General features: G+C 52.6%; 1 protein-coding gene across 1 annotated transcript; it reads right to left on the bottom strand.

Moving 5' to 3' along the window:
* Positions 1-1264: 1264 nt before the first annotated feature.
* Positions 1265-24899, bottom strand: Ldlr (low density lipoprotein receptor). Its single transcript, XM_059267472.1, has 18 exons — positions 24775-24899; positions 18145-18267; positions 17410-17532; positions 15963-16346; positions 14556-14678; positions 12640-12762; positions 11958-12077; positions 10907-11032; positions 10353-10524; positions 10048-10272; positions 8033-8151; positions 7556-7695; positions 6855-6996; positions 6504-6656; positions 5235-5419; positions 4714-4777; positions 3612-3769; positions 1265-3147 (listed from the first exon to the last, which is right to left on the bottom strand). The coding sequence occupies exons 1-18, from the start codon at positions 24839-24841 to the stop codon at positions 3112-3114; spliced, it is 2583 nt and encodes an 860-aa protein (XP_059123455.1). The 5' UTR covers positions 24842-24899; the 3' UTR covers positions 1265-3111.
* Positions 24900-26911: the final 2012 nt, after the last annotated feature.

The following is a 26911-nucleotide window of genomic DNA, read 5'->3' as shown; positions in this document are numbered from 1 at the left end:
GTGGGTGATGGGAGGAATATTACCAAATACATATGTGGGTGATGAAAATACCAAAATACAGATAAAGACAGCAAGATTTGCTTTTTGGTTAATATACATCTCATGGACATTTGAAAAAGATATAGTCTCTATCCTAAGAAATACAGACAGGTGCAGAGACACACCTTTAACTCCAAAACTTGGAAGGCAGGGGCAGGTGGGTGGGTCTCTGACTTCAAGGTCAGCCTGAGATACATAGTGAGAACCTGGCTCAAAAAACAACCAAAAAACCCTACCAAATAAACACAACTTGACAAACACAAAGCGCAAATCATTTAGCCAGACAAAATCAGGTCTGGCTAAATGATTCATTTAAGAAATCAAGGCCACACTACTTATGATGGGACACCTCGTACAGCTCTGAGGCAGGGGGAGGGGTTTGGACCTTCCTCTACTGAATGTACCAGGCTCTGCGGCCATAGGAAGCCTGACCTTCTTGTAGGAGGAAATGGGGGGTGGGAGGCGGGAAAAGGGGGATCTGTGATTGGTGTGTGAAATGAATAAAAAAAATTCTTAATTTAAAAAAAAAAAAGAGAAAAAGAAAAAAAGAAATCAAGGCTGGGGGCTGGAGAGATGGTTCAGAGGTTAAGAGCACTGACTGCTCTTCCAGATGTCCTGAGTTCAATTCCCAGCAACCACATGGTGGCTCACAACCATCTGTAATGAGATCTGGTGCCCTCTTCTGGCCTGCAGTCATACATGCTGTATACATAATAAATAAATCTTAAAAAAAAAAAAAAAAGAAATCAAGGCTGAGACAATGGCTCAGAAGCTAAGGACTCTCACCTTGCAACCAAGGACCAGAGTGCAGACCCCAGTACCTGTTTAACAAAGGGGGGTCCTCTGCATGCTTGTGACCACAGCTCTGAGTGGGGCACAGACAGGCTGGACCTTGCTGGCATCACACAAAACTGATGGAGCCCCAGGCTCAGGGAGAGACCTTGCCTCAAAGGAATAGTTGGAGTGACAGGACACTCAGTGCTCGCTTCTGGGCTCCACACAGAGAGGTGTGTACACCTGCATAAACACGCCATATATGCTTACACACACACACACACACACACACACATAAATAAAACTAAACATGTTTAGCTAAGCATGTTCATTGCACAAGCCTAGGACCTGAGTTCAAGCTCCAGAGCCTGGACAGACGTGGAGAAGTGCCCCACAAAGCTGTCCTGACAGACACTCCACCCCTCACACATGCACACAGGTGACGACGACCAAGTTTTCAAAAAGGAATTTAATCCATCACAGTAAGACATTTTCAGACTATAAAAACACCCAACAGTGGTTTCAGAGCAGTTCCTATCCCTCAAGGCAACACAGAGGCCTGAGAACAGTCCATTCAAACAATCTTCGTACAGCGAGCATCCCAGAGCATCACCAACAAGCGCAGCAATCAGGGTTTGCAAAAATAAATAGATTTCATACATATGTGTGACAACCGTGAACAAATACACAGTGACAGCAGAACCAGGTGCCATCGGCACAGAGCTCCTTTACACGTGTCCCGACAGTGGGGCGGCCCTTCAGGTGGGTGTGTGCAGAGTCCCAGGGAGATGGCCACTGTCACCTGAGTTACCCGTGGGACAAATTTGTGGCAATTTCTAAGTATTCTTCCCAGTTCCCCCAAATAACCAGGATTATGGGATTTCTTTTGGTTTTCAGATACGTAGTCTTACTGTGTAGCCCTGGCTGGCCTGGAACTCAGATATGCCCACCTCTGCCTCTTTGAGTTCTGGGATTAAAGGCGTGTGCCACCATGCCTGGCTGACTATGGGCTCAAAAATCATGTAAGTCCCCCCCCCCCTTTCTTTTCTTTCCTTTTTCCTTTTTGAGGCAGTGTCTTATTGTGTAGTCCAGGCTGGCCTCCAATTCCTGGCAATCCACCTGCCTCAGGCTCTCCAGTGCTGGGATGACAAGTGTGTACCACTAAACCCAGCTGAGCAGGGAAGTCTGTTAGTGTGAGAGGGGCAGAGCAGCTGAACTGCTCTGGGTGTTCATGCAGAGTCAGAAAGTACCAGGCAGAGGTTTAAAGTATTAAAAAAGCCAAAGAGGCTCTGAGTTCCATGCCAGCATTGAAGAGAGCAGACACTTCTGGATGCCTGGATCCCTGGGTATTGTCTTCTACGGTCAGTGATATGGGGCCACTTCTGGCCCAAAGCTCCATCCCGACACCCCGAACAGTGCAAGCTAAGAGTACAGATGTGGAACACGTGGGTGCCCAACCCTGAACTGAAAAAGTGCGAAGAGAGAAATGAAGTGCAGGTCCCGTGTGGACAATTGGGGGCTGGGCGTGGGACTGAGGTCTTGATGGCCACATGGGCAGCAGCAGGAGGCTCAGACAACTCAGGTCTTGGCTCCCGAGCAAGGCAACCAGATGCCTCAGGCACTTCATAAATATGAGGGAGAACAGGAACTCAAGCTTGTTCCTCCAGGAACGGGTGAGTTTTAGAGAAGGCATGAGCAGGAGTCGGTCACTGGCCGCTGCTGGCCCCAAGAGCTGGCAAGATCAGCGCCCAGTGCCACCAGTCACTTTCCTGGCTTCTGCAGGGCCCACAGCAGCTCCAGACCCGATGGGGCGGCAGAGCAAGGAGGCTTAACCGGCGGGTGGCTAAGGCTTGCAGGGTGGAGGTAAATGCATGGAGTCCTGAGTTTAGGGACTGGCTGTGGTACCTGGGACCCTGTCACAAGCACCTGCTGTGGAATGTTCAGAACAAAGGGCTTCTCTCCACCCCGGTCCTTTCTCCTTCCTGTTAGTGGAGAAAAGACTGAAGAAGCTTCTGGGGTTGCCTCTTTGCCCTCCAAGCAAAGAAGGATGGGGGAAATCCCAGCCGGAATTCCTGCCTTGAGCACGGCCAGCAGCCTTTTCTGCCCCCAGACAATAAATATATAAAACAGAGCCTGGGGCAGGCAGGCCGCTGGGCTTGGCCCTCGGCCCAGCTCTGCTCTTATCTTGCTTTGAGCAACACAGAGGAGGCAGGACCAGTCCTGGACAGGGGTGTGGAGAAAGTGTCCTTCCTGCCTGAGTGGCAACGGATCCCGGAAAGAGATGGTTCTCGCAGCTGTTCACGCCACATCATCCTCCAGGCTGACCATCTGTCGCTGTCAGCAGACCATAAACACAGGAAATCATCAGGCTAATGTGGACTGCGCACAGCCAGAGTCCACCACACCCCACTCCACACAGCCAGCATCCCTCTCCCGCCTCAGGCCCCACCTTCTGTTCCCTGCACAGCCACCAGAGGGTGCTGGGTAAATCCTCTTGTGGTGAACCCCAGGGGGCCTGCCTCACGCAGAGCACAAGTCCTCCCTGAGACTCTGGCCACAGGTACTTCCTCTGTGTTTCTCTTTCTTTTTTAGAATTATTTTATTTTTGTGTCTGGGTGTTTTGTCTGCATGAGCATGAAAGTCTGTGCCTCACAAGTGTGCCTCCTGCTGTGAAGGCCAGAGCCCCTCACTGGGGGATTCTGAGCAGGGGCTCTACCGCTGAGCTGTGCCTGCCCTGGCTTCCTTCTCTCCAGCCCACCTAACCTCTGTCCTCTTCTCTCCCACAAGAGCGCACTCACTGAGGGGTAGCTGTAGCCGTCCTGGCTTCGGCAAATGTGGAGTTCGTCCTCCGTGGTCTTCTGGTACACTGGGTTGTCAAAGTTTATGCTGTTGATGTTCCTGAGCCGCCAGTTCCTCCACAGCAGGATGGCCCCAAAGGCAAGGAGGATGACCAGTGCTGTGGGGAGAGGGGGCTTCTCAGAGCGGGGCCCCAAGAGGTCACTAGGAGTTCCCACCCTGGCTCCTTCACATGACAACGATTCGTAGATTGTAAAATTATACTTATCATACAAAGAACAACTGCTGGGGGTAGAGAGAACCAGGACCTGTGAGGCTAGCACTTCAGAGGGATGAGGCAGGAGGATGCCAACTTCTGAACCAGCCTGGGCTCCATAGCCTGACCCTGGTTCTATCTTCTGAGATTCTCTGACAACTCTGCTTTGATTATTTTCGTTTTTGAGACAAAGTCTCACTATGTAGCCCTGGCTGTTCTAGAACTCATTATGTAGACCAGGCTGACCTTGAACTTACAGAGGTCCACCTCCCTTTGCCTCCTGAGTGCTGGGATTAAAAGCATGAACCAACGTGATTTTTATTTCCACACAGAATCACAATTCACCCACCTCTCTTTTCTTTTTATTTTATTTATTTTTTTGTTTGTTTTGTTTTTCAAGACAAGGTTTCTCTGTGTAGCCTAGGCTGCCCTGGAACTTGCTCTGTAGACCAGGCTGGCTTCGAACTCAGAGTTCCTCTGATTCCTCTGATTCCTGAGTGCTAGGATTAAAGGTGTGCACCACCGCTTCTCAGCCACTTTCTATTTATTTGAGACAGAAACGGACTGTGTGTATCCCTTGCCAGGCTAGAATGTAGACCAGGCTGGCCTCAAACAAACTCACAGAGTTCTGCCTGTGAGGATAAAGTGTTCCACCACAACCAGGGGCACTCCATCTCATTAGTGAAGGGAGAGGGGACAGTGGTGAGCGGCAGGCAGAGGCATCCCTCGTGCAGGGATGTCTCTCAGGCAGGGGCATTCCATTTTAGGTCAGAAAGGTGGAATGGCCCAGCAGGCTACCCATGAAGTCTCAGGAGCCCCCCAATGTCAGCAGCACAGCCAGCCCTTACCGATGGGGAGGATGATGGACAAGGTCCTCCCACCCTGCGGCCGCTCCTCGGTCCCTCTGCCACTCTGGACTGGGGTGAGAAAAAGGATAAAGTGAGGAGGCGGAGGTCAGAAGAAGACATAGAAGTCAGAGTGGGGAGGTGACAGGAACCGCCCAAGGGGAGTGCCTGACACACGTCTATCGCCCTGTTCAGGAAACCTGGAGATGTTATCAAGGTGTGCATAAATCATGTGGCCTTAATCCCAGGCACAGCTGTCTGTCCCCCAGTGTCCACAGGGGACACTTCCAGGATCCCTAGAGATGCCAAATATTTGCACAAAACCTACACCCACAGAGACACTCAGCACAAGGGCCAGGAAGATGGCTCAGTGAGTAGAGGAGCTTGCCGCCAAACTTGCGAACCTGAGTTTGATCCCAAGACCCACATGGTGGAGGGAGAGAACAGATTGTCATGGGTTGTATTTTGACCACACAGGCATGGCGGCACATTCCCCAATCCCACTAAGTAAATGAAGGGGGGGCCTGGCCTTTACCTTGGTGGGACATTGTCACCGACTCTGCTGTGGTGAGTCCAGGGATGTCCACAGGCCGCCTGGAGGTGCTGGGAGCCGACTGATCCTCCTCGTGCTTTGGCTGCCCCATGGCAGTTGCAGTGACCACAGGCCTGATGGTGGCTGTCCCCTGGGTGGTCAGGACAGGTGCGACTTCTGATGGGACAATAAACATGACCTGAGTGCCACGATCTAGGTACCACTCACATCTCCGTTCTGCGTGGAAGCGGGTACCAAGTTCCAGGAGCATCAGGAAGTAAAAACAAATTCCAGGATGAACTCAAACTTGTGATTTCCCTGCCTCAGCCTCCAGAGCACCTATCCTGTTCTTACAATAGGATCTGCAAATGTTTGGTCCCTGAGATGGTGAGTGTGACCTGAAATATCCACGTTAGAAACTCAACCACCAGCCAGGCAGTGATAGCACATGCATTTAATCCCAGCACTCAGGAGGCAGAGGCAGGTGGATCTCTATGAGTTCGAGGCCAGCCTGGTCTACAGAGTGAGTTCCAGGACAGCCAGGACTACACAGAGAAACCCTGTCTCGGAAAATCAAAAAAGAAAGAAACTCGACCACTGAAACGACAGGGTTCTCCTGTGTCGTCCTGGGACCTGCCCTCCTACCAAAAAAAAGGGCCTTTAAATAAATAGATAAGCCGGGCGGTGGTGGCGCACGCCTTTAGTTCTGGCACTCAGGAGGCAAAGACAGGTGGATCTCTGTGAGTTTGAGTCCAGCCTGGTCTACAGAGTGAGTTCCAGGAAAGGCTCCAAAGCTACAGAGAAACCCTGTCTCAAAAAACTAAAAACTAAATAAATAAATCGATGAAAAATAAGACCATTTGCTATGTCAAACATGTGGTGCAGTTAGCACATTAGCATGCAGAGAAGAGCCCTCTGAGACTTGCAGTATCCAGAAGCAGGAGCCACATAAACGTCTGTGCTTTATAAATGACCCGGTCTCAGGCAGTCTGTTTTAGCAACAGAAATAGACTGAAGCCAGTCCTGAGCCTTTCTCAGATGGTATCAGAGAAGGGGGTCACATTTCTTATTGATACCCTGGTCTCAAGTCACACTACTTCCACACACAGCTTCAGACAAGTAGACCCCAAAGGGGACCGCAGTCTAAGTGTGCTTTGATTGGAGACAGGCAAACAGTTCATTCATGAGTCCACAGGCAGCTCTGGTGCCTAGCCAGCCCTGGTAGGCTCACGTGGGTAGAGCGCCAGGGACGTGTACCTACCTGTGAGGCAGCTCCTCATGTCCTTGGCCAGCAGCATGCCATCAGGGCAGGCGCAGGTGAATTTGGGGGAGTGGGGGTTGATCTGTGGGGCTGGCAGGCACAGGTACTGGCAGCCACCATTGGGGAGGGCTGTTCTCTCACACCAGTTCACCCCTGCCGGGAAGAAGAGAGAAGTTCAGCTAGAATGAACTGACGGCATCAGATACATCCGCACAGTCTAGAAAACTCGAGAGCAACGGATGGAAATTTTATTATTGGGTACAGGAAGGGTGTTGAACTCATTGTCAAATAAGCCAGAAGAGTCTAGAGAATTCTGGGACAATGGCAGAGAAATTTGAGTGTAGGGCTTACCTCTAGGCTGTGTGACGTTGTGGAACAGAACAATGTCCTCTGGGGACAAGAGGTTTTCAGCCACCAAATTAACATCTGAACCTGTGAGGCGATTGGCACTGAAAATGGCTTCATTTATGACATCCGTCCAAAACACTCTGTCCTACACGGGTGACATGTGTAGAAGACCAAGCCATTAGCCACTGGAGTCATACACACATCTCCATAACCTCCCCCAAACCTCTGGGGTGCTCTAAGCATAAGCAATATTGGGTGTGGTAGACAGTTTCTACTTTATAAATGTAGAGAAATATGCATAAAATCTCCCATCCTAACCATTTTTCTGGGTGTATGTATGTATGTGTGTGTTGCATGCATATGTACATGTTCGTGTGCTTTGCACATGTGTGTGGAGGCCACAGGTGGATGTCAGGTGTCTTTCTTAGTCACTTTCCCCCTTAATTTTTGAGACATGCTCTCGCACTGGAGCTGGAGCTCATTGAGTTGGCTACGTTGGCCAGCCAGTGAGCCCCAGGCACTGTCCTGTCTCCTCATGAACTCTGGGTCACACACACATACACTAAATAGTTCCAGGAAATAGCGGCAATTCTACCGTCTTTCTGTAGATCTCTAGACAAGCACGATGCCCTAATCAGTCTTGGCTTGAATGGATGGGACAAGCCCAGGGCTGGACCAAATTCCCTCACATTCCCAGGGGTCACCTCATAGATGGCCAACGAGAAGGGGTGGGCCAGCTGCTTCTCATCCTCCAAAATGGTCTTCCGATTGCCCCCATTGACATCAATGCTGGAGATAGAGTGGAGCTTGGAATCAACCCAATAGAGGCGGCCACTGGGAATATCTAAAATGTATGAATAGACAAGAAGATATGGAGAGGTCAGAGGTGAGAATAAAATCATTCAGTTTGCCTGAGTATTCCAGAATGTTTAAAAGATTCTAGAATGTTCCAGAGCGTTCCAGAAAAATTTCAGGGCACTAACTTTGGGTAAAAGGTACAGCTTTGGGAGAGATCCTCTACCACATATGAACCTGAAGGCCACATTGTGGCTTTTGCCCAAACCCAGTGAACCTTCCAGCTGCACAGGAAGGGGGTGATGTCAATGACATCATCTCAAGCATGTGCTGTGTCCACTTTGTAAGGCCCGGCCTCCGCAGGCAGGACCAGCCCTTGGACATACCTAGTGTGATGCCGTTTGGCCACTGGATGTCCTCAGTCACCAGCGAGTAGATGTCTACACCGTTCAGGCCCCCTTTCTTGATCTTGGCAGGTGTCCCCCAGTCTGTCCAGTACATGAAGCTGGGAAAGACACGAGACAGAGGAGAGATGAGCCACTCCGACAGCAAGTGTCAATGTAAACAGCTGGTTCTCAATTGGCAACCACACCTGCTCTGTACACGGGCGGTGAAGATGGAGCTCAGGTCCCACACTGGCAAGGCAGGTGCTTTCCAGACAGAGACACCTTCCCTTCAACCCTCCCCCTGCCGCTAACTCCAACTCCAACTTCTGCAGGGTTCTCCCAGTCAAGAGCGGCCACCTCGGATGCTCAGCCCCTCTCTGAAAGTGTGGAGTTAAGGGCGTAGCGGTGCATTTCAGTGACTGCAGGCCCTGCAGGGGAGGAGCTGGAGTGTGGAGAGGAGAAGGTGTGTCTGGAGCACAGACACTGTGAAACCACTCCTGCGTGAACAGATGCGGCCTGAAGGGGGCAGAGCACACCAGGCGGGGGTGGGTGGAGTGTGCTTCCCAACAGGGGCAGTAAGCAGTGGATTCTTAGAGATTTGTCTGATCTCCATTAGTGGGGGAGGAGCTTTCCTCTGTCCCTGAGTGTTCTGGGCACTAACTTAACATAACAGAGGGATTCTGCATATTATTGTTCGAATGTGTGTGATGTATGGAGGGGGTAGAATGCAATCTCAGAAATGCTGTCCACGGGGCCAGGAAGGTGACTTAGCTGGTAAAGGTACTTGCTGCCAAGTGTGACGACCCAACTTCAGAAAGTTGTTCTTTGACAAGCCTATGCTAGCCTGGGAGATTTGGGTGCACAGTTAAGTGGTTAGCGTTAAAAGGCGTGCACCACTAAGCCCAGGCTGGCTGTCTCTTGTACTGGGGGGTGGAACCCAGAGCCTGCTGTAGGCCTGGGCGGCACTCCAGCACTGCGCATGTCCCCAGCCTCACTGTTGCAACCCATGACATAGACGAGGATGAACTTCTGACCCTCGCGTCCGCCACAGGTGTGCGTGACCATGCATGCTTTATGTGGTGCTCAGGAGAACCCAGCACCTCATGTATGTCAGGTAAGCATTCCACCAGATGAACTACATTCCGGCACCTTTCTTTATTTTATCTTTCTAACACTTATTTATCCACTTCATGGACACGTGTGTGAATGCACTCATTTATCTTTCTAACACTTATTTAGCCACTGCACGGACACATGTGTGAATGCACTCATGCAACACCGCACTCATGCAACACCTTGGGGGGCGGCGCTCTCCTCCTACGACATGTGTCCCTGGGATTAAACTCAGGGCGTCAGGCTTAGAAGCAAATGCCTTTACCCAGTGAGCTAGGTTTGGTTTCTCTGTGTAATAGTCCTGGCTGTCCTGGAACTCACTCTGTAGCCCAGGCTGGCCTCAAACTCAGACATCAGAGATCCACCTGCCTCTGTCTCCCAAGTGCTGGGATTAAAGGTGTGAGCCACCACCGCCTGGCTAAGATTTCATTTTTAATTATGTGTCTGTATGTTGTGTTCCACGCCTGAGGAGGCCAGAGTCTTCAGATCCCCTGGAGTTATAGGGGGTTGTGAGCGGTCTGCCATGGATGCTGGGAATTAAACTTGGCTCCTCTGAGGAACAGCAGGTGCTCTTACCTGCCAAGTCACCACTCCAGCCCCTTGCTAAGCCAGCTTCTAAGCCTCTATTTTGAATATTTTGAGACAGGATCTCACTTTGCAACCCAAGCTATTCTGAAACTCATGTAATCCTCCTGTCTCAGTCTTCTCAGTGCTGGGATTTCAGGCTTGAACCACTACCTCTGTCTGCCATCTCCCTGATCTTTCACTGACAACCCCTGGCCTCCACTTCACTGTCTCCCCTGGAACTCAACACCATTTCACTCAACTACACAGACTCCTGAGACCGGTTCTGGGTCCCCCACACTGATCTCTGCACCCCTCAGCTCTGAGGACACACTCACCCATGCACAGGGTCCACCACAATGGCTCTGGGTCTGGACCCTTTCTCTTGGAACAGTGTCCTCCTCCTTACACCCTTGGTGTCAGCCACAGAAACGCTGCCTGGAACCGAATCTGTCCAGTAGATGTTGCCATGGATCCAGTCTACGGCCAGCCCGTCCGGGGCCTGCAGGTCCCCACTGATGATGGTGTCATAGGACAAGCTAGGCGCTTGGTCCATCAGGGTGCTGATGCAGAAGACAGGGGTCACCTTAGAGCCCGGAGCCTGGGCCTCAGCAGGGGACGGGGGGACGGGGCTGCAGCTCACCTATAGATCTTTTTCTGGGACAGGTCGGACCAGTAGATTCTATTGGTGGCCACCTCAGTGTCCAGGGCCACAACGTTCTTCAGGTTGGGGATCAGGCTGGTGTACTCGCTGCGGTCCAGGGTCATCTTCCGGACCTCATGGCGGTTAGTGAAGAGCAGATAGGCTATGGAGCCTGGAGAGCCACACAGAGCGGTGAGGGGTAGAACCCAGGGCTTCAGGCATGCCAGGCAAGAACTCTACCTACCGAGCCCGGGACCCTGGGAGTCATTTCTTTAGTAAGAATAACTGGAGATGTTACAGAGCCTCAGGCCATGCTTTCTACCTCTCCCAGATGCTGGAGGGACAGGTAGAGTCCTACAGCCTCAGCTGGTGACCCTACAAAGGCCATACCTGGGCAAAGGCCCCGTGTCCCCAAGTCCTCACCACACTGCTCCCCTATCTGCCCAAACCCTGGAGAGCTACCACACCCAGACAGCGCAGGCGTAACAGTTCTGAACCCTGCAGAGGAGCTGCCCGCCCCTCGCCTTCCCAGGCGCCGGCCTCCCTGTGCTCACCCACAGCCTTGCAGACCCTGGTGTGGGGGTCCATGTGGAAGCCGGCCCGGCACTCGCACTTGTAGCTGCCTTCAAGGTTCACACAGAGCTGGCTGCAGGTGTCCGGCTCCTGACACTCGTCAATATCTGTGTGTATCAACAGAGACAGGGTTTTCTCTGGGGGAGAGGCCACAGGTGGGGACAGGGGGACTAAAAGCAAACGTATGTCCTCCAGTGCCTGAGGGATGTCACCCAGCAGGATCCTGACCCTGTCATTCACCTCCAGTGCTAGATAACTGTGGAATTCATCCATCCATCTTTCCTTCACATCTTTATTTTTCTCCATTTTTTTTTCCTGTTATTTACTGCTGGTCTCTTTATGTAGCCCTGGCTGGCCCAGAACTGGCTATGGAGACCAACCTGGCCTTGAATTCAGAGATCTGCTTGCCTCTGTCTCTTAGGTTCTGGGATTAAAGATATTTCGTACCACACATGGCCTCTTTTGTTGTTTTCTGGGACACTTCACATAGCCCAGGCTGGCCTTGAACTTGCTACATAGAAGATGACCTTGAACTTCTGATTGACTGCCATCATATCCCAAGTGTTCGGATCACCTGGGTGGCCACCATGCTGGGTTTATGAAGTGCTGGGGAGGAATGCACATGAGGCCAGCATTCCGCTAGCTGAGCACAGCTCTGGCCTCAACTTGATTCTTCTTTTTTTCCTCTCCCCCCTTCTTTTTTTTCAAGACAGGGCTTCTCTGTGTATCCCTGCTGTCCTGGAATTCTTTCTGTAGAGCAGGCTAGCCTTGAACTCACAGAGGTCTGCCTGCCTCCGCCTCCGAAGTGAACCTGGATTCTTGATGATGACCCCATAAGGCAGGACTACCAATGATCCACGCTTCCTAACAGTCAGGCCTGTGCTCGGTGTTCACCCTCGGAACCCTCCTAACAGCCCTAAGAGGTGGGGTTCAATCCACTCCTGCCCATTGAGTGCCTGGGGAACCGAGACACGTTGTTGAACAAAAGGCCGAGGGGCTCAGCGCCGCAGCCGGAACGTGCTGTGGACCCACCTTCGCACCGGTGCTGGTCCACCAGCCGGAAGCCGGTGGGGCACAAGCACTCGTAGCCAATCTTGAGGTCCTTGCAGATGTGGGAACAGCCACCATTGTTGTCCAAGCACTCGTTGGTGTCTGCGGGGTTGAGGAGACAGACGGTAACTCTAGAGCCCTTAGACCCTCCACTGGAAACGTCAAGCCACTGCATCGCCCTTGCAAAGAGCTTTCAAAATAATGTGTTTGTATTATTTCTAATCGTGTGTCCGTGTGTGTCGGCGTGTGGGTGTAAGAACATGATGCAGATGTCCCCCAAAGCCAGAGGCACTGGGGGGCCAGGAGATGGATCCCCTGTAGCTAGAGTTACAGGCGATTTTGAGCCACCTGACTTAGCTGCTGGGAACCAAACTTGGGTCCTCTATGACAGCAATAAGTGCTCTTAGCTGCTGAGCCATCTCTCCAAACCCAAGAACATTTTTTATGTTGTATAAGCGCTAGAGATCTGAACAGGTCCTCATCTCCCAGCACCCCTCCCCCATGCCTGTCTTGTCCTAGAACCAAAACTGTCAGGTCTATGATGCATACTAAGCCTTTTGAATGCTGTGGGGGGGGGTGGGGGGCTCCTGGCCCCATAGAAACTACATGTTGGTGCCATGCCCAGCTCCCCCAAAACAGCTCTGCCCAGCTTCCCAAGACTCACTGCACTCCTTGATGGGCTCATCAGACCAGTCCCGACAGTCCCGGGCGGAGTTGCACACCTTGTCCAAGGTGATACATTCACCACTGTGACACTTGAACTTGTTGGGCCCATCACACTGCGTCACTAATAGAGGCAAAGAGAATGGTCAAGAGCTAAGCAGTACAACCAGTGAGGAGCTGGGGGATGTGGCTAGAGCTCCGGCCTAGAATCCCCCCAGTGAGGGGCTGGGGTGTGGCTCAGGGTACATGGAATCCCCCAGTGAGGGGCTAGGAGCAAAGCTCAGGGTAGAGGCCCTGCCAGAAGTCTCACTATGTAGTTCTTGTACTGCAGGAGGTTAGGGAGATCCTCCTGCCTCAGCCTCCCAAATACTGGAGTTACAGGGGCATTCCACCATGACTACTGTAAAGTTTCTCCATGGTGTTTTTTCCTCTCAGTGCTGGAGATGGAACGCAGGGCCTTGTGCAGGCTGAGCCAAGGCTCTGTGCAGTTAGTTGCTGGGAGCCCAGCAGGCAGATAGGAAGTTACTGTTAACCGGAACAGAGTTTGTTTCTACTCTGCAGGATCAAAAAAGCCTTGGAGAGCTGGGAGGTGGTGGTGCACGCCTTTGATCCCAGCACTGGGGAAGCAGAGGCAGGCGGATCTCTATGAGTTTGAGGCTAGCCTGGTCTACAGAGTGCGTTCCAGTCAGGGCTACACAGAGGAACCCTGCCTTGGAAAACCAAACAACCAAACAAAGTCTTGGAGAAGGAGTACAGTGACTGATGGAAAGACGTGAATTTCTAGTTGAACTGGGTTTCTTAGTCACACGTCTCATGTCTGTAAGATATGTTTTTACAGTTTTCTTTCTTTTTCTTTTTGGAGACAGAGTAGAACTCACTCTGTAGACCAGGCTGGCCTCGAACTCACAGAGATCTGTCTGCCTCTGCTTCCCGAGTGCTGGGATCAAAGGCGTGCACCACCACCGCCTGGTGCCACAGGTCTCACTGCTTGGTTTAGATTGGCCTCAGATTTGTGTGCTTCCTGCCTCAGGCTCCCGACTGTTAGACTCCAGGCCTGCACACCACACCCAGCAGAGGCAATGCAGTTAAAAAGTAACAAGTAACTCCTAGTCCCCAGAAGTCCTGAGTTCAACTCCAAAGAGCAAACAGCAAAAAACTAACAGTAAAAATTTTAAATGAGAGCCGTTGGCAAACTCAGTGTGTAAGCAAGGCTGGCCTTGACCTCCTGCCTCCACCTCCCTCTGCTGGGGTTACAGACATGGGCCTACACCTGGTGGACATGGTGATTACAAGGTACATTGCACTGCCGTGCATGGGAGGCAAGCGCTCTACCAAGAGAACCACACCTCAGCCCTAGGACACTGGCTTTTTACCTTATGTGTATTTTTTAAAATTGCAGGTCAATGAGTTAGAAAAAGTGCCACCAGGCCAGGTGGCATGAGTTGATCTCAGGACAGTGGAGAGACAATGACTCTTAAAAGCCCTGGAATGTTCTTTTCACAGAATTGGAAGGATTGTGTATGCCACTAGGGTCTCAAGGATAAAGTAGCTCAGGCTGGGAAAATGGCTCACTCGGTAGAATGCTTATGTATCCTGCATGAAGCTCTGGGTTTTAGGTGGCAGTGGTGGCGCACACCTTTAATTCCAGCACTCAGGAGGCAGAGGCAAGAGGCCAGCCTGGTCTACAGAGCGAGTTCCAGGACATCCTTGGCTACACAGAAAGATACCTCATCTTGAAAACAAAACAAAACAGACAAACAACCCCCCCTCCCCCCAAAAAAAGAAAGAAGAAAACACAGCTGCTAGGAACCTGATACCCCACTGGGGACCAGCAGTACCCCAACTTTACAGGAATGCTTATGAACAACAAGACACTGCAATCGGGAACAGGGCAGGGGAGGGTGGGACAAAACTCACCATTGATGCAGCCCAGCTCGTCACTCATGTCCTTGCAGTCATATTCACGGTCACACTGGCGGTTCCCGTGGATGCAGGTGCCATCCGAACACTGGAACTCATCGGGCCGGCAGGTGGCCACCACTGGAGAGGACAGAGTGGTGATTGTCACAAGAAGCTCCAAGCAGAGATCTTCTCTGCCTTACTGCAGGTAGCTTAAACATAGCAGTTGAGGGCTGCCTGGACGGCTCACCCAGTAAAAGCAATTGCCACCAAGTCCAAAGACCTGAGTTCAATCCCTGGAATCTTTATAGTGGGTGATGAGAATCGACTCTCAGAAGTTGTCCTCTGACACGCATGGATTATACACATCAAAAATAATTTTGTATTTATTTACTTAATTTTTTTTTTTTCAAGACAGGGTTTCCCTGTGTAGTCCTGGCTGTCCTGGAACTCACTCTGTAGACCAGGCTGGCCTCGAACTCACTGAGATCCGCCTGCCTCTGCCTCCCAAGTGCTGGGATTAAAGACGTGCACCACCACTGCCCGGCAACCCGGCCCTTTGAAAAACTCATCGCTCCAAAGAAAAAAGTATTTTAACCAATCTTTGGTTGATTTGATTTAAAAACAAATTTATTTTGGTTTTCTGAGGCATAGTCTCTCTACAAGACCCTGTCTGTCCTGGAATTCACTATATAGACTAGATTGGCCTCAAACTCACAGAGATTCACCTGCTTCTAAGGCATATGCTACCATACCCAGCCCTTATCTTTGGTTGATTTTTTGAATTTTATTTACACTGGGCAGTGGTGGCGCACGACTTTAATCCCAGCACTCAGGAGGCAAAGGCAGGTGAATCTTTGTGAGTTCGAGGCCAGCCTGATCTACAGAGCGAGTTCCAGGACAATCTCCAAAGCTACACAGACACCCTGTCTCAGAAAAACCCAAAACAAGCACAACAAAATTATTTACACAGAGTTAATGCAGTGTATGTGTGCAAGCAGGTATGTGCTCCAGTACGCTCTGGCAGAGTTCCTCCGTGTTCCCTTGAGCCAGAGTCTCTCAGTAAACCTGGACTGGCAGTCAGCAAGCCCCAGGTATTCTCCTGTCTCCACATTCCACAGCACTGAGGTTACAGGCTTGAGCATGGCTGTGGCCCTGGAGATTTAAATTTCATGCTCTGAGAGCAGGTGCTCTTAACCACTGAACCAGTCCCTCACCCAAAATAAATCAACTTTCTTTCTGGGCAATCTCAAACTGCTAAGCCCCAAAGCACCCGTGCAGGGCTCGGGAGCCGTTCACCTCCGTCCGGGGGTGCAGGGCTCGGGAGCCGTTCACCTCGGTCCGGGGGTGCAGGGCTCGGGAGCCGTTCACCTCGGTCCGGGGGTGCAGGGCTCGGGAGCCGTTCACCTCGGTCCGGGGCCTTACCGCAGTGGTCCTCGTCTGACTTGTCCTTGCAGTCCGCGCTGCCGTCGCAGACCCAGCTGCGGTGAATGCATTCGCTGCTACCACAGTGGAACTCCAGGGAGGAGCAGGGGCTGCTAATCGAGATGGAGGCGGTGTCCTGGCCCCCGCAGTTCTGCGGCCACTCATCGGAGCCATCCTCGCAGTCGGGATCCCCGTCGCAGGCCCACAGGCTGGGGATACAGGTGGAGGAGTTGCAACGGAAGTTGGCGGGGCCACAAGTGGTGGCCAGGCAGTGGGCCTCGTCGGAGCCATCCAGGCAATCCCGGTCCTGGTCACACACGAACTTCTGGGAGATGCACCTGCCATCCTGGCAGCGGAACTCGTCCTGGGAGCACGTCTTGGGGGCTGTGGGGTGCACACAGAGGAGAGCACCCTGTCACCGTGGTCCATGCCACTACACAGCAGTCCACAGACAGGACCCCTGTGCTTAAAAGGGCCACAGCCCGTTTAGCAGAGCCTGGAGAGCCGTGGTGGTAGTAGGCGAGGGCCCAGGAAGCTGCAGTCAGCTCTGCCTCAGTTTCTCCATTCCCACGGTCAAGTATCAAGCCTGCGCTCTACCACGGAGCCACACCCGAACCCCTCACTGGGGTATCCCAGGCAGGGGTTGAGCCACATCTTAGAGCTTTAGGTGCTGTTGTGAATTGCTGACTGTGCTAAATGTATAAATTACACTGTATTAAAGGTATGTCGGTATGGGGAAACCCACAGTATGATATTCAGGATTCAGCACTCTTGTGTCCCAAGCACCCACTGTGGGTCTCAAGATATCACAGGAAAGTGGTACAACATCAGGACACCCAGCTGGTAGGCGCATTAGCCTCCATACATCAGGCTCTGCTTCCTAAGGAGCTCAGCAGTTGGGGGAAGTTGAGCAAGGCCTTCTTCCTCAGCGTGGGTCACAGAGATAGACATATGTGAGCACTTCCTACATGTGCAGCTTACACGTGGGCTGCCTGGCAATAGTCACCAGGGCTTCCCGCCTCGATAAATGTTTCTGCTGTCCATGAGAGGGGGCACCATCTCTCCATCTTTCAAGGTGGGATTTGAGCCATAGGAGGGGGGCTAAGAAGGAGCAACCACACCACAGGCTACTACACCCCAGGGCCCTGGTGCTCCTTAGTGCATGCGGGGCAGTGCGCGCGTGCACACACACCATATTGCGGGGCAGTATACACACACACACACACACACACACACACGCACGCACGCACGCGCACACATGCACACACACGCACGCACACACACACACACGCACGCACACGCGCGCACACACACCATATTGCGGGGCAGTACACACACACACACACACACACACGCATGCGCGCACACACATGCACACACACGCACACACACACGCACACACACACACGCACACACGCACACCACCCACGGTCTGGGCAACACTCACCACAGCCTTGTTCATCCGAGCCGTTCTCACAGTCTGGGTGTCCGTCACAACGCCAGGAGTTAGAAATGCAGCGGCTGACGCGGCCCCCACAGCTGAATTCCTTGGGTTGACAGGTGACAGACACTAGGGAGAAAGAGGAGCTGTCACTCAAAGTGAATGCCAGTCGGTCACACCAGGTCCGTGTGTGTGTGTGTGTGTGTGTGTGTGTGTGTGTGTGTGTGTGTGTGTGGCCATAACGTGTGGACGTCACGGGACAACATGTTCATTCTCTCTTCCCACTACATGGGTCCCAGGGTTCAAATCCTTGTCATGAGGGGTTGGCCACAGGCACCCATGTCCGCTTAGCCGTCTCACCAGCCCCTTAAGATAACTCCATACAGGGCTTTTAGTGGATCTGTGCTGTGACTGCGAGCCACAGAATGGGTCAGGTGCAAAACCTTCCAAATCCACCGTCATAGCAAACAAAATACTTGGATTTTGGAAATTTGGATTAAGGATGGTCACCCTGAGCCATCCTCTGTCCCTCCTCTGACTTTAGGATTGAACGTAACATTCCTAGGCTGCTCTGGAAGGACAGAAAATGGGTCTAGAAAGCTGGGTCTTACACAGCCGAAGAGGCCCCCTGCCTAGAACCCCAAGTGAGGGGCGTGGGCGTGGCTCAGCGGAAGAGTCCGCCTAGCATGTGTAAGGCCTTGAGTTTTGTCCCGGTACCCCCAACAAATAAAGGGGACTTACTGCACGTCTCAGACGCCTCATCAGACCCATCCGGGCACTCCGGGCTGCCGTCACAGACCCACTTGCTGGCGATGCATTTCCCGTCCCTGCACTGGAACTCATTCCTGTCGCACGCATCCTCTGCTGTGAGAGCAAACGGGAGAAAGGGTCTTTCAACAGCAGAGCACAGAGCTGGCCACACATCATCTTGCCAGCCCCTAGTTTCTGGCAAATTTACCCAGCATAGCCAGTGAAATTTGTTGGACCCAAAAGGAGAGCTGAGGATCCACAAATAAATGCAAAGGGGAAATCTGTCAGTCAGATGTTAATGTTGACATCTGGGCTGTTGAAAAGAAAGTATAAAGATTTATCTAAATTAGTTAAGTAACTTTAAAATTCATTTTGAGAAAGGGTCTCAACCGTGTAGCCCTGGTTGGCCTCAAACTCTATATAGAATAGGATGGCCTTGGTCTCAGAGATCTGCCTGCCTCTGCCTCGGGAGTGCTGGGATTAAAGTACGGGTCACCCAGTTTTGAGACACACTGGTACACTAGTGTACAAAAGCTGTGAGAGAAACCAACCACTGATCAGATTTAAAGCCCGCCTCATGAAATGGAACCCATGCTGACACTGATACTGTGGCCAAGAACCTGAGACTAGAAAGGGCAGAGACTTGGGGGAAAGCAAGTTCGGCTGTCTGCTAAAGGAAGGAGCAGTGAAACGACCCTCGTGACGTTCTGTTATATCTCAGATCAGTGCCTCACTCAGCCGTCATCAGAGAGGATTCCTCCTGCAGCAGACAGGAACAAATACAGAGACTCAGCTGGACAATGTGCAGAGTGAGAGACCTTGGAACACTCCGTCCTAAACGGACTAAATCTCTCCCCTCAGGGCTCTGGGAACCCTTCAGATGAGGAGGTGGAACCAGAGGTTTGGAGGACTCCAGTGAAACAAAGCCTTCTAAACACAACAGGACGGATGCACATGGAACTCCGAGCCGGTGGCAGCATGCACAGGCCGAGCCGGATGGGGTCCCAGTGCTGAAGGGGAACTGGACACGGGCCCCATCCCTAACCCTGAAGCTTAACCCAAAGGTATGGGCATCATGCCTGGCTTTGTTGTTGTTGTTTATTTTATTTGTTTGTTTATTTTCTGAGACAGGGTGACTTTGTGCAGCTCTGGCTATCCTGGAACTTGATTTATAGACCAGGCTGGCCTCAACCCCAGAGTGCTAGGATTAGAGAGGTGAACCACCTCCACTGCCCAGCTTCATGAATCTGAAGGTTCATTAACCTGAAATCCCACACCCTACTGTTCCCTTTGCTGTTCAGTGGCCCTCCCAAGTCCCAGCTTCCTGCTCAGCTACAATGTGATTCTTTTTTTTTCCCCCAACAGTGTCACACTAATTACCTAGGGCTGGCCTGGAACTCTCAGAGCTTGGATTACAGGCGTGTACCATCTCGTTCATCGTGCTGAGGATACTCTATTGCCTAACTGCTAACCGGACCCGTGACTCATCATGCAGCCAGGATCCGGCAGAAAAGGAAATGACTCACTGACTTTTTCTGATGGTCGGGTGAGCAGGGTAACTAGAATTCCAGGACTGGCTGGGTCATCACAAAAGGGATGTTCAGAGGGGCACTGGCAGGAGAGAGCTGAGGAGTGTCACCCCATCAGGACACACAGCCCTGGTGACAGGTCATTAATCGATGCTCTCACTTGACTAACATACAAATGGGCATGTGGATGTGGAAATACCAGCCACACCCAAAGGCCGTGGCTGGGGCCAGGTGCTTGCCCAACATGTGCACAGCCTGGGTTCTAGTTCCAGTACTTCATAAACCTGGCGATGTGCTAGAACCCTGTCATGCCAGCACTCAGGAGGAGGAGGCAGGAGGATCACCACTACTTTGAAGCAGCCAGGGTTACATAGCAAGATCCTGTCTCAAGAACAAAACCAAACAAAAAAATTAGTAGGTGTGGCGTGGGGGTGAACACCTGTCACCCCAGGGGCCTCTTGGCAATGGCACAAAGTCTGTTGCAAGTTTGAGCACAGCCTGGGCTACATGGCAATGTGCAGGCCAGCCTGGGGTACACAAGGAGACCCCATCTCAAGCAAGTGTGAAATAAACAAGGCCAGCGAGAAGGCTCAGTGGGTAAAGAACTTGCTGCCAGGCCGACCTGAGTTTGACCCCCAGGACTCAGATGATGGAAGGGGAGAACCTACTTGGCCAGTCGTCCTCTGAAGCCCACAAGCCCACACACACAAAATAACAAACAAATGTAATTTAAAAAGGCCGTCACTTCGTATAGTATACACTAAAAAAAAAAAAAGAAAAAGGAAAAGACATGCCCCTCCACCAGCAGCAAGCGCACACCTCTGCAGTCTTGGCCCTCAGATCTTGAGTGTCATGAATGACAAATGGTGAGTGAACAAGGCCACAGAAACCGAAAGGGGAAACCTTCGGTTCTGTTTCCCACACACACAAATAAGGTGGTTACTGCTTTCTAGGCTTTTTTGGTTTCCTCTCCTTTCTTTCCTGAGACAAAGTCTCCTGTAGCCCAGGCTGGCCTTGAGAACTCCTTGATCCTTCCTAGGCCTTCGGAGTACTGGGGTGACAGGAGCGTGTCTCCACACCAGCCACTTTCTGGTTTCTTTCCTAAACTTCTGAGGACAGATGGTATGCAAAGAGACCAAAATAAGCAGTGCGGTGGTGCATGCCTGTAATCCCAGCACTCAGGAGGCAGAGCTAGGCGGATCTCTGTGAGTTCGAGGCCAGCCTGGTCTACCGAGCGAGATCCAGGACAGCCAGGGCTACAAAGAGAAACCCTGTCTAAAAAAAAAGGAGGAGGTTAAGGCACTGTCCTTGAAGTGCTTGCCTAACATACAGGGCACTTTAAGCTCCAGCTCCAGCAACAATGAGCAAGCCCACAGTCAGGCATGGTAGCTTTCACTTGTAATCTCAGCATTCTGGATGCTGAGGCAGGAGGATTACAATGAGTTCAAGACCAGCCTGGGCTACATGGTAACTTCCATGCCAGCCTGGGCTATATAAGGAGACCCTGTCAAAACATAAAAATGGGTCAGGCTGGGAATGCTTGCTAGTGAGAAATCACTCTGAGCACCTAGAGATTAATGCAGGAAAAACTCTAATAAAAACGTGTGCCTGGTTCTGGCTAATGCACAAAACAGAGCCAGCCTCGAACAGGATATTGCGTTTATATAGACCAGAGGCTCCCACATTCCTCACCCCACTGTCCTCCTCACATCTCTTTTAGGACCTGACCCCAGGTTACACTCTGAACAACTTAGACGGAGGCAGGAGACTGCAAATGCAGTCCCGTGGGCAGATGGGAGAGTTACACTGCACAGACATTGCCAGAAGTATTTCTTTTCTAAAGGCTGTCCCCCGCGGTCATCTTGCCCACCTGCCAAAATTATGCCTCTCCTGATAAAGACACAATTAATAGTGGACCAAGATTTAATGATTGATGTCCCCATGAGCTGCCCCCTGGAGTGGTCCACTGGAGGCGTGTATTTTGATAAGGGGGTGGGCCTAATGGCTGGTTCTGGGTCAAGGTTGTCTCCTTTGTTATGAGAATGGAGCCTGATGGGAGGTCAGAAGAAACATGTACAGAAGTGTTCTCACAGTAATCCTAAACTTCATCATGGCACAGACTTTTCCAGCAGGTGAGTCTGCACTCCCCCAGCCACGGTGGAGGGACTGCTCACTCTACCTCTGTAACAGTATTTCCTGAACTGATTTGTTAGTGAGTCCTTCATAGTGTCAATTTTACCACTTCAAGTTCCTCCTGCATCACGATGGCTCAGTGGTAAAGGCTCTCTGGGCTGAGAGACAGCTCAGAGGTTAAGAGCACTGAGTTCAGTTCCCAGCAACCACATGGTGGCTCACAACCATCTGTAACGAGATCTGGTGCCCTCTTCTGGCCTGCAGTCACATATGCTGTACACATAATAAATAAATAAATCTTTAAAAAAAAAAAAAAAAGGCTCTCACCACCAAGTCTAATTAATAACCATCTAGGACAACCAATGCCTGAAGTCCCATCCTGTTGATTAATTCTACTCCCTCAGCAACCAAAGCAGATTTGTTTCACATGCCCAGAGGGTGCGGATGCCATAAATATTGATATACTTAAGGTGGCGGAAAGGGAAGAACACCATTCTCTTGGCCAAAGAGCCAAGCTACAGGCTAGAGCCAAGCGTCTAGACTCCAGCACCTTATCTGAAGGAAGCAGTGAGATAAGAGCAGAGATACCCAGAGACAGGAGCATCAGCCTCCAGAACATTCGCTTAAGTGAGCAGCTCCCAACACTCCGGAGTGAGGCAGGACCAGCCTGAGCTACAGTGAGACCCTACTAAAAAGTAAAGCTAAGAAAAAAAGAAAGGCCAGAGTAGATGAACTGCTACAAGTTCGAGGCAAGCCTAACACATAGTGAATTCCAGGACAGCCTGGGCTACAGAATGAGATACTGTCTCCAAAAATAGATAAATGAAAAGAACAAGAAAAAAGAAATCCAACTTCACCCAATCTTTTACCAATTCTACTCAGTGAGAAATGGGACAGAGACAAATGAATACGCCATGGCATGCTATCAATGCTTGCAAAATCGTACTTTCTCTTGTTTGGAGGAACCTGGACACATCTGACTCCCTTCACATGGACTCCTGGCTGTGTGTGTGGAGGCCAGAAGTCCAAGTCAGCTGACTTCCTCCTCTTCATGCTTTGAACCCGGCTCTCTCTGAACCTGACCTTGCAGTAGCCCAGGGACCCTCCAAGGACTGTGGTTGCAGCCTGCTGCATCTGGCTTAGACGGTGCTGGGCATTCCCACTCGGGTCCTCACACCTGAACTGCAAGCCTGCCACCAACCGAGCCACCACCCCAGCCCCAGCTCTTGATCAACCTGCAGACAAGTGCCACGCAGATCGCATTCTTAAAGAAAACAAACTAATGGTCTAGGCAAAGCACGGAAGCCAGAGCACGATACAGTAGTCACTATGAACAGGAGGCCTGCCAGGGATGTCAGGAGTCCCGCAGGTCAGCAAAGGGGCTCGTCGGCCTTCCTGTGAGACGGGAAAACCGGTGGTGCTCAAGACTTCATAAAATGCAGTTTTTCTTTAAAGAAGGCAGTGATGGGTGGGTGAAACTGGGGCCTCTGGTCAAGCCTTGCTTGTAATACAACTGAATGGCTGAGTGTTTGCCTGTTCAACTGGCTCTCTGTCTCTGTCTCCCTCTCTCTCTCCTCTCTCTGAAGTAGGGTCTCACTGTGTAGCCCTGGCTGTCCTGGAATTCACGAGGACCCGCCTGCCTCTGCCTTCCCAGTCTGAGACTAAAGGTGTGCACCACAACGCCCAGCTCCCTCCTCTTTCCAAAGCTGGAATTCTCCAGGGACTGTACAGTTGACAGCCACTCACTGCTGACTGACAGAAACTCCTTCCAGTCTCCTGAGCTGGTTCTGAGGAGGAAAAAGGCCATTTAAAACGCTCCGGACCCAGCCAGGCTGACTGCTGGGCTCAGCTGGTGCCTGCCTCCCTGCCTGGCTTCTGTCCCCAGGACCCCAAAATCCAGGCATGGTGGCACAGGCCTGTCATCTCAACACTCCTGAGGTGGAGGAAGAAGGATCAGGAGTTCAGTCATTCTAAGCTACATGGCGATTTATAGGCCAGCCTGGGCTAAATGAGAGCCTGTCTGAAAGGGGGGGGGCTGGCGGCTGGGACTACAGCTTACACGGCAGAGCATTTATCCCGAAGGTGCAAGGCCAAGTTCAGTCCCCAGTACTGCAAAGAAGCTGGGGGTGGGCCTGTAACCCGATTGCACACCATCTAGCCTCCTGTCCAAATTCCAGCGCCTCTCCTAAAGCGGAAGTCCACTTTAGGGAGCAGCCCAGCCCAACCCATTCAGAGTGGGAGCACGCCGGGCCCCTGGCCCGCCCGGGCTGGCCGTCCTGGCCACCGAGGTCTGGGTGGCTCGAGGACACCCGCGGACGGGACCCCGAGGCGGGGACGAGGCTGGGACCCGGGTCCCCGCGGCGGGGCAAACTCCGGAGGGTCCTCGCCGCGGGCCCGGACGCGCAGCCACGCCCCGCTCGGGAAGTGCACGCAAGCCCCGCCCCCGCGCCGCAGCCTCCGCCCTCCATTGGGCGAGGGGAGTGGCTCGAGGCTCGCCTGTTCCGGATGCACCCAATAGGAGCTCGGGGGTGCGGTGGGGGGGTGGGGCCGGGGCGGGGCTTTCGGGCACGCGGCAGCGGCGGGACTGGGGTGTCGCCGCGGGGACCCCAGGCCCCGCACGGAGGGCGGGGGACCCCGACTGGACGGCGGGGATGGGTCCCCCGCCCCCGGGGGCGGAGCTCCGGGACTCCCGCGTACCCGGCTCCGGAGAACACCCCGGGACCCCCACCGCCGACCCGGGAGGGCCCTGCAGCTCCGGCGGCCCCTCTCCGTGAGTCCCTGCAGCTCCGGGACCCTCTCCAAACAGCCCCAGTCACTCGGGGAGGACCTCATTCCCGGTTCTCCCAGTGACTGTCTCGCCATTCCATCTCGCCATTCCTGGTTAAACGCACACCAGCCACCGGGGCCCCCGGGTTCGGGGCGGCCCCGCACCCTGCGCGGACCCTGGAGCGAGCCTCACCTGCAGCCGCAGCGGCAGCCAGGAGCAGGGCGACGGCCCAGCGCAGCGCTAGACCCGCGGGGCCCATCCCGGCGTCCGGTCGTCGGCGTCCCCGCTGCACACCCGGCGCTGCGCTCCGCGGCCGGCGACTACAGGCGCGGAGCCCCAGGCATCCCCAGCACTTGCGGGCGAGGCTCCCGGGCGGGGGAGGAGTCTGCGGTGGGGTGATTTTCAAAAGTCTTCACCTCACCGTGCGGGGAGGAGCTTCGAACGGCCGATGTGACATCGGCCCTTTAACCCCTGCGGCGCCCGCAGCCCCGCGGCGGCCGGACGCCCGCCCCAGACGCCCGCCGCACTCTCCGAGCGCTTGGATGCCCGCTCTGCTGGGTGTGACCCGGGTCACCCTGGACGCCATCCTTCCCACCTCCCAGGGAGCACAGCCGTGTGCGAAGCCCACCCCTGGCCCCGCCGCCTTCGCGCTCCCGTTCCGGGAGCCAGTACAGCTGCAGCTTATAGATGTTGTCCAACTCGGTCCACAAACGGCGCTCAGCGAGGCATGTAAATAAAATCAGGGGTGGTGCTCCGTAAACACGACCTGGGGGTGGGCGTGTTACACACGGCTTGGGGAGTGAAGGAGCTCGGCGCCAAGCCTGAAGACCTGAGTCTGATCCCTGTTCCAAAAGTTAGTTATTTTAGATAATTCATCTCAAAATCAAGGGGTTCACTGTCAGTGTTGGCAGGAATGTTGATCTCTCTCTCTGTCTCTCTCTGTCTCTCTCTGTCTCTCTCTCTCTCTCTCTCTCTCTCTCTCTCTCTCTCTCTCTGTCTCTGTCTCTCTCTCTCTGTGTGTCTCGCACTGCTTCATCAGCCTTTTACAAGAAGGGTGTTTTCAAAGAAAAAACAGAACCAAACGTGGCGGCTTTCTTTCCATTGACCCCGGACGGCTAAACCACAGGGGCTGAGGCAGAGAAGCTTCTTAGAATCAAAAGACTCTCGGGATTTGGAGCTGCTAAAACGGTCCCTGGGGGACTGAGCGGCCCAGCTGCACAAGGCTTGCCCCAAGGGCTGTATGAGGAGGCTTCAGGTGCCACGCCTAGCTCCCAACAAAAGAAGAACCAAATGGGGATCGCTCCTTGGCTCAGTGCATGCAGCAAAGCCTGACAACTGGAGTTCAAACCCCAGGACCCACATGGGAGGCGAGAACTCATTCCTGTGACCTGCACATTTGTGCTGTGGTGTGTCACACACACAGTGATAAAAAAGTAAATAGATAATACAAAACAAACAACAAAAGGCTGAAGAGTGAGACAAAAAAGAGAACCCGTCTGGGCTTAGTTGGTAGAGTGTCTGTGTGGGCCTCTGCACTCCGGAGGAGGAGGAGGAGGAGGAGGAGGAATGTGAGGCCAGCCTTGCCTACATACATAATTTGAAGACAGAGGCCAAAAAGATGTAACAAGCTTGTTTTGTGAGTTGATTTCTCTTGAGTTTATTTTTTTTATTTTTGAGACAGGGTCTCAAAAATATGTGGCTCTGGCTATCCTGGAACTCACTCTGTAGACCAGGCTGGCCTCAAACTCAGAGATCCGCCTGCCTCTGTCTCCAGAGTGCTGGGATTAAAGGTGTGCGCCACCACTGCCTGGCTTGTCTCATTTTTTCTCTTAGGTTTTAGGGGTGCTTGTGCGTGTGTTCACGTGTGTATGTATGGGGGACTGAGTTCAATGTCAGGTGTCCTCCTCAATTGCTAATTCGAAATACTTTCAATATTCTATTTTGTGTGTCACACATGTGCACACGCCATGGTGGAGGTCAGCAGACAACTTACAGAAGTCAGTTCTCTGCTACTCCGGAGGTCTCAGGACCCACCCACCACACCTGGCGTCTCCTCTCTTGGCAACAGCAGACTATGAACCCTAACAATCTCCAACTCCTAGGCTCAGTGGTCCTGCTTCCTCAGCCTCCTGAGCAGCTGGGACTGCAGTCTGTAGCTCTCTGGGACCCCCCCCCCCCCCACTTTACCCTGCCACTGGGCCTCCTTAGAGTCACCGGGAAGAGATCTCTTCCCACAAGTTGTCCGCTGAGCTGGTCCTCGCTGTCAGGACCTTCCAAGACTCTCAGATATGCATCTCTGGTCACACAGCAGGTCCTGGCCAGTTTCCCA

This window comes from Peromyscus eremicus, chromosome 7 (assembly GCF_949786415.1).
Source record: "Peromyscus eremicus chromosome 7, PerEre_H2_v1, whole genome shotgun sequence".
NCBI classification, from domain to species: domain Eukaryota; kingdom Metazoa; phylum Chordata; class Mammalia; order Rodentia; family Cricetidae; genus Peromyscus; species Peromyscus eremicus.
The sequence above is the reverse complement of the archived record's forward strand: the minus strand, read 5'-3'. Positions and strand labels throughout refer to the sequence as shown.

What these genes read in the sequence shown, in the direction of transcription:
- Ldlr (XM_059267472.1), bottom strand. Translation starts at nt 24,841, where the DNA reads ATGGGCCCCGCGGGTCTAGCGCTGCGCTGGGCCGTCGCCCTGCTCCTG. An exon ending in GGACCAGCACCGGTGCGAAG is followed by an intron (nt 11,033 to 11,957) that starts GTGGGTCCACAG and finishes TGATACACACAG; the next exon opens with ATATTGACGAGTGTCAGGAG. An exon ending in CAACGTCACACAGCCTAGAG is followed by an intron (nt 6,657 to 6,854) that starts GTAAGCCCTACA and finishes TCTTCCCGGCAG; the next exon opens with GGGTGAACTGGTGTGAGAGA.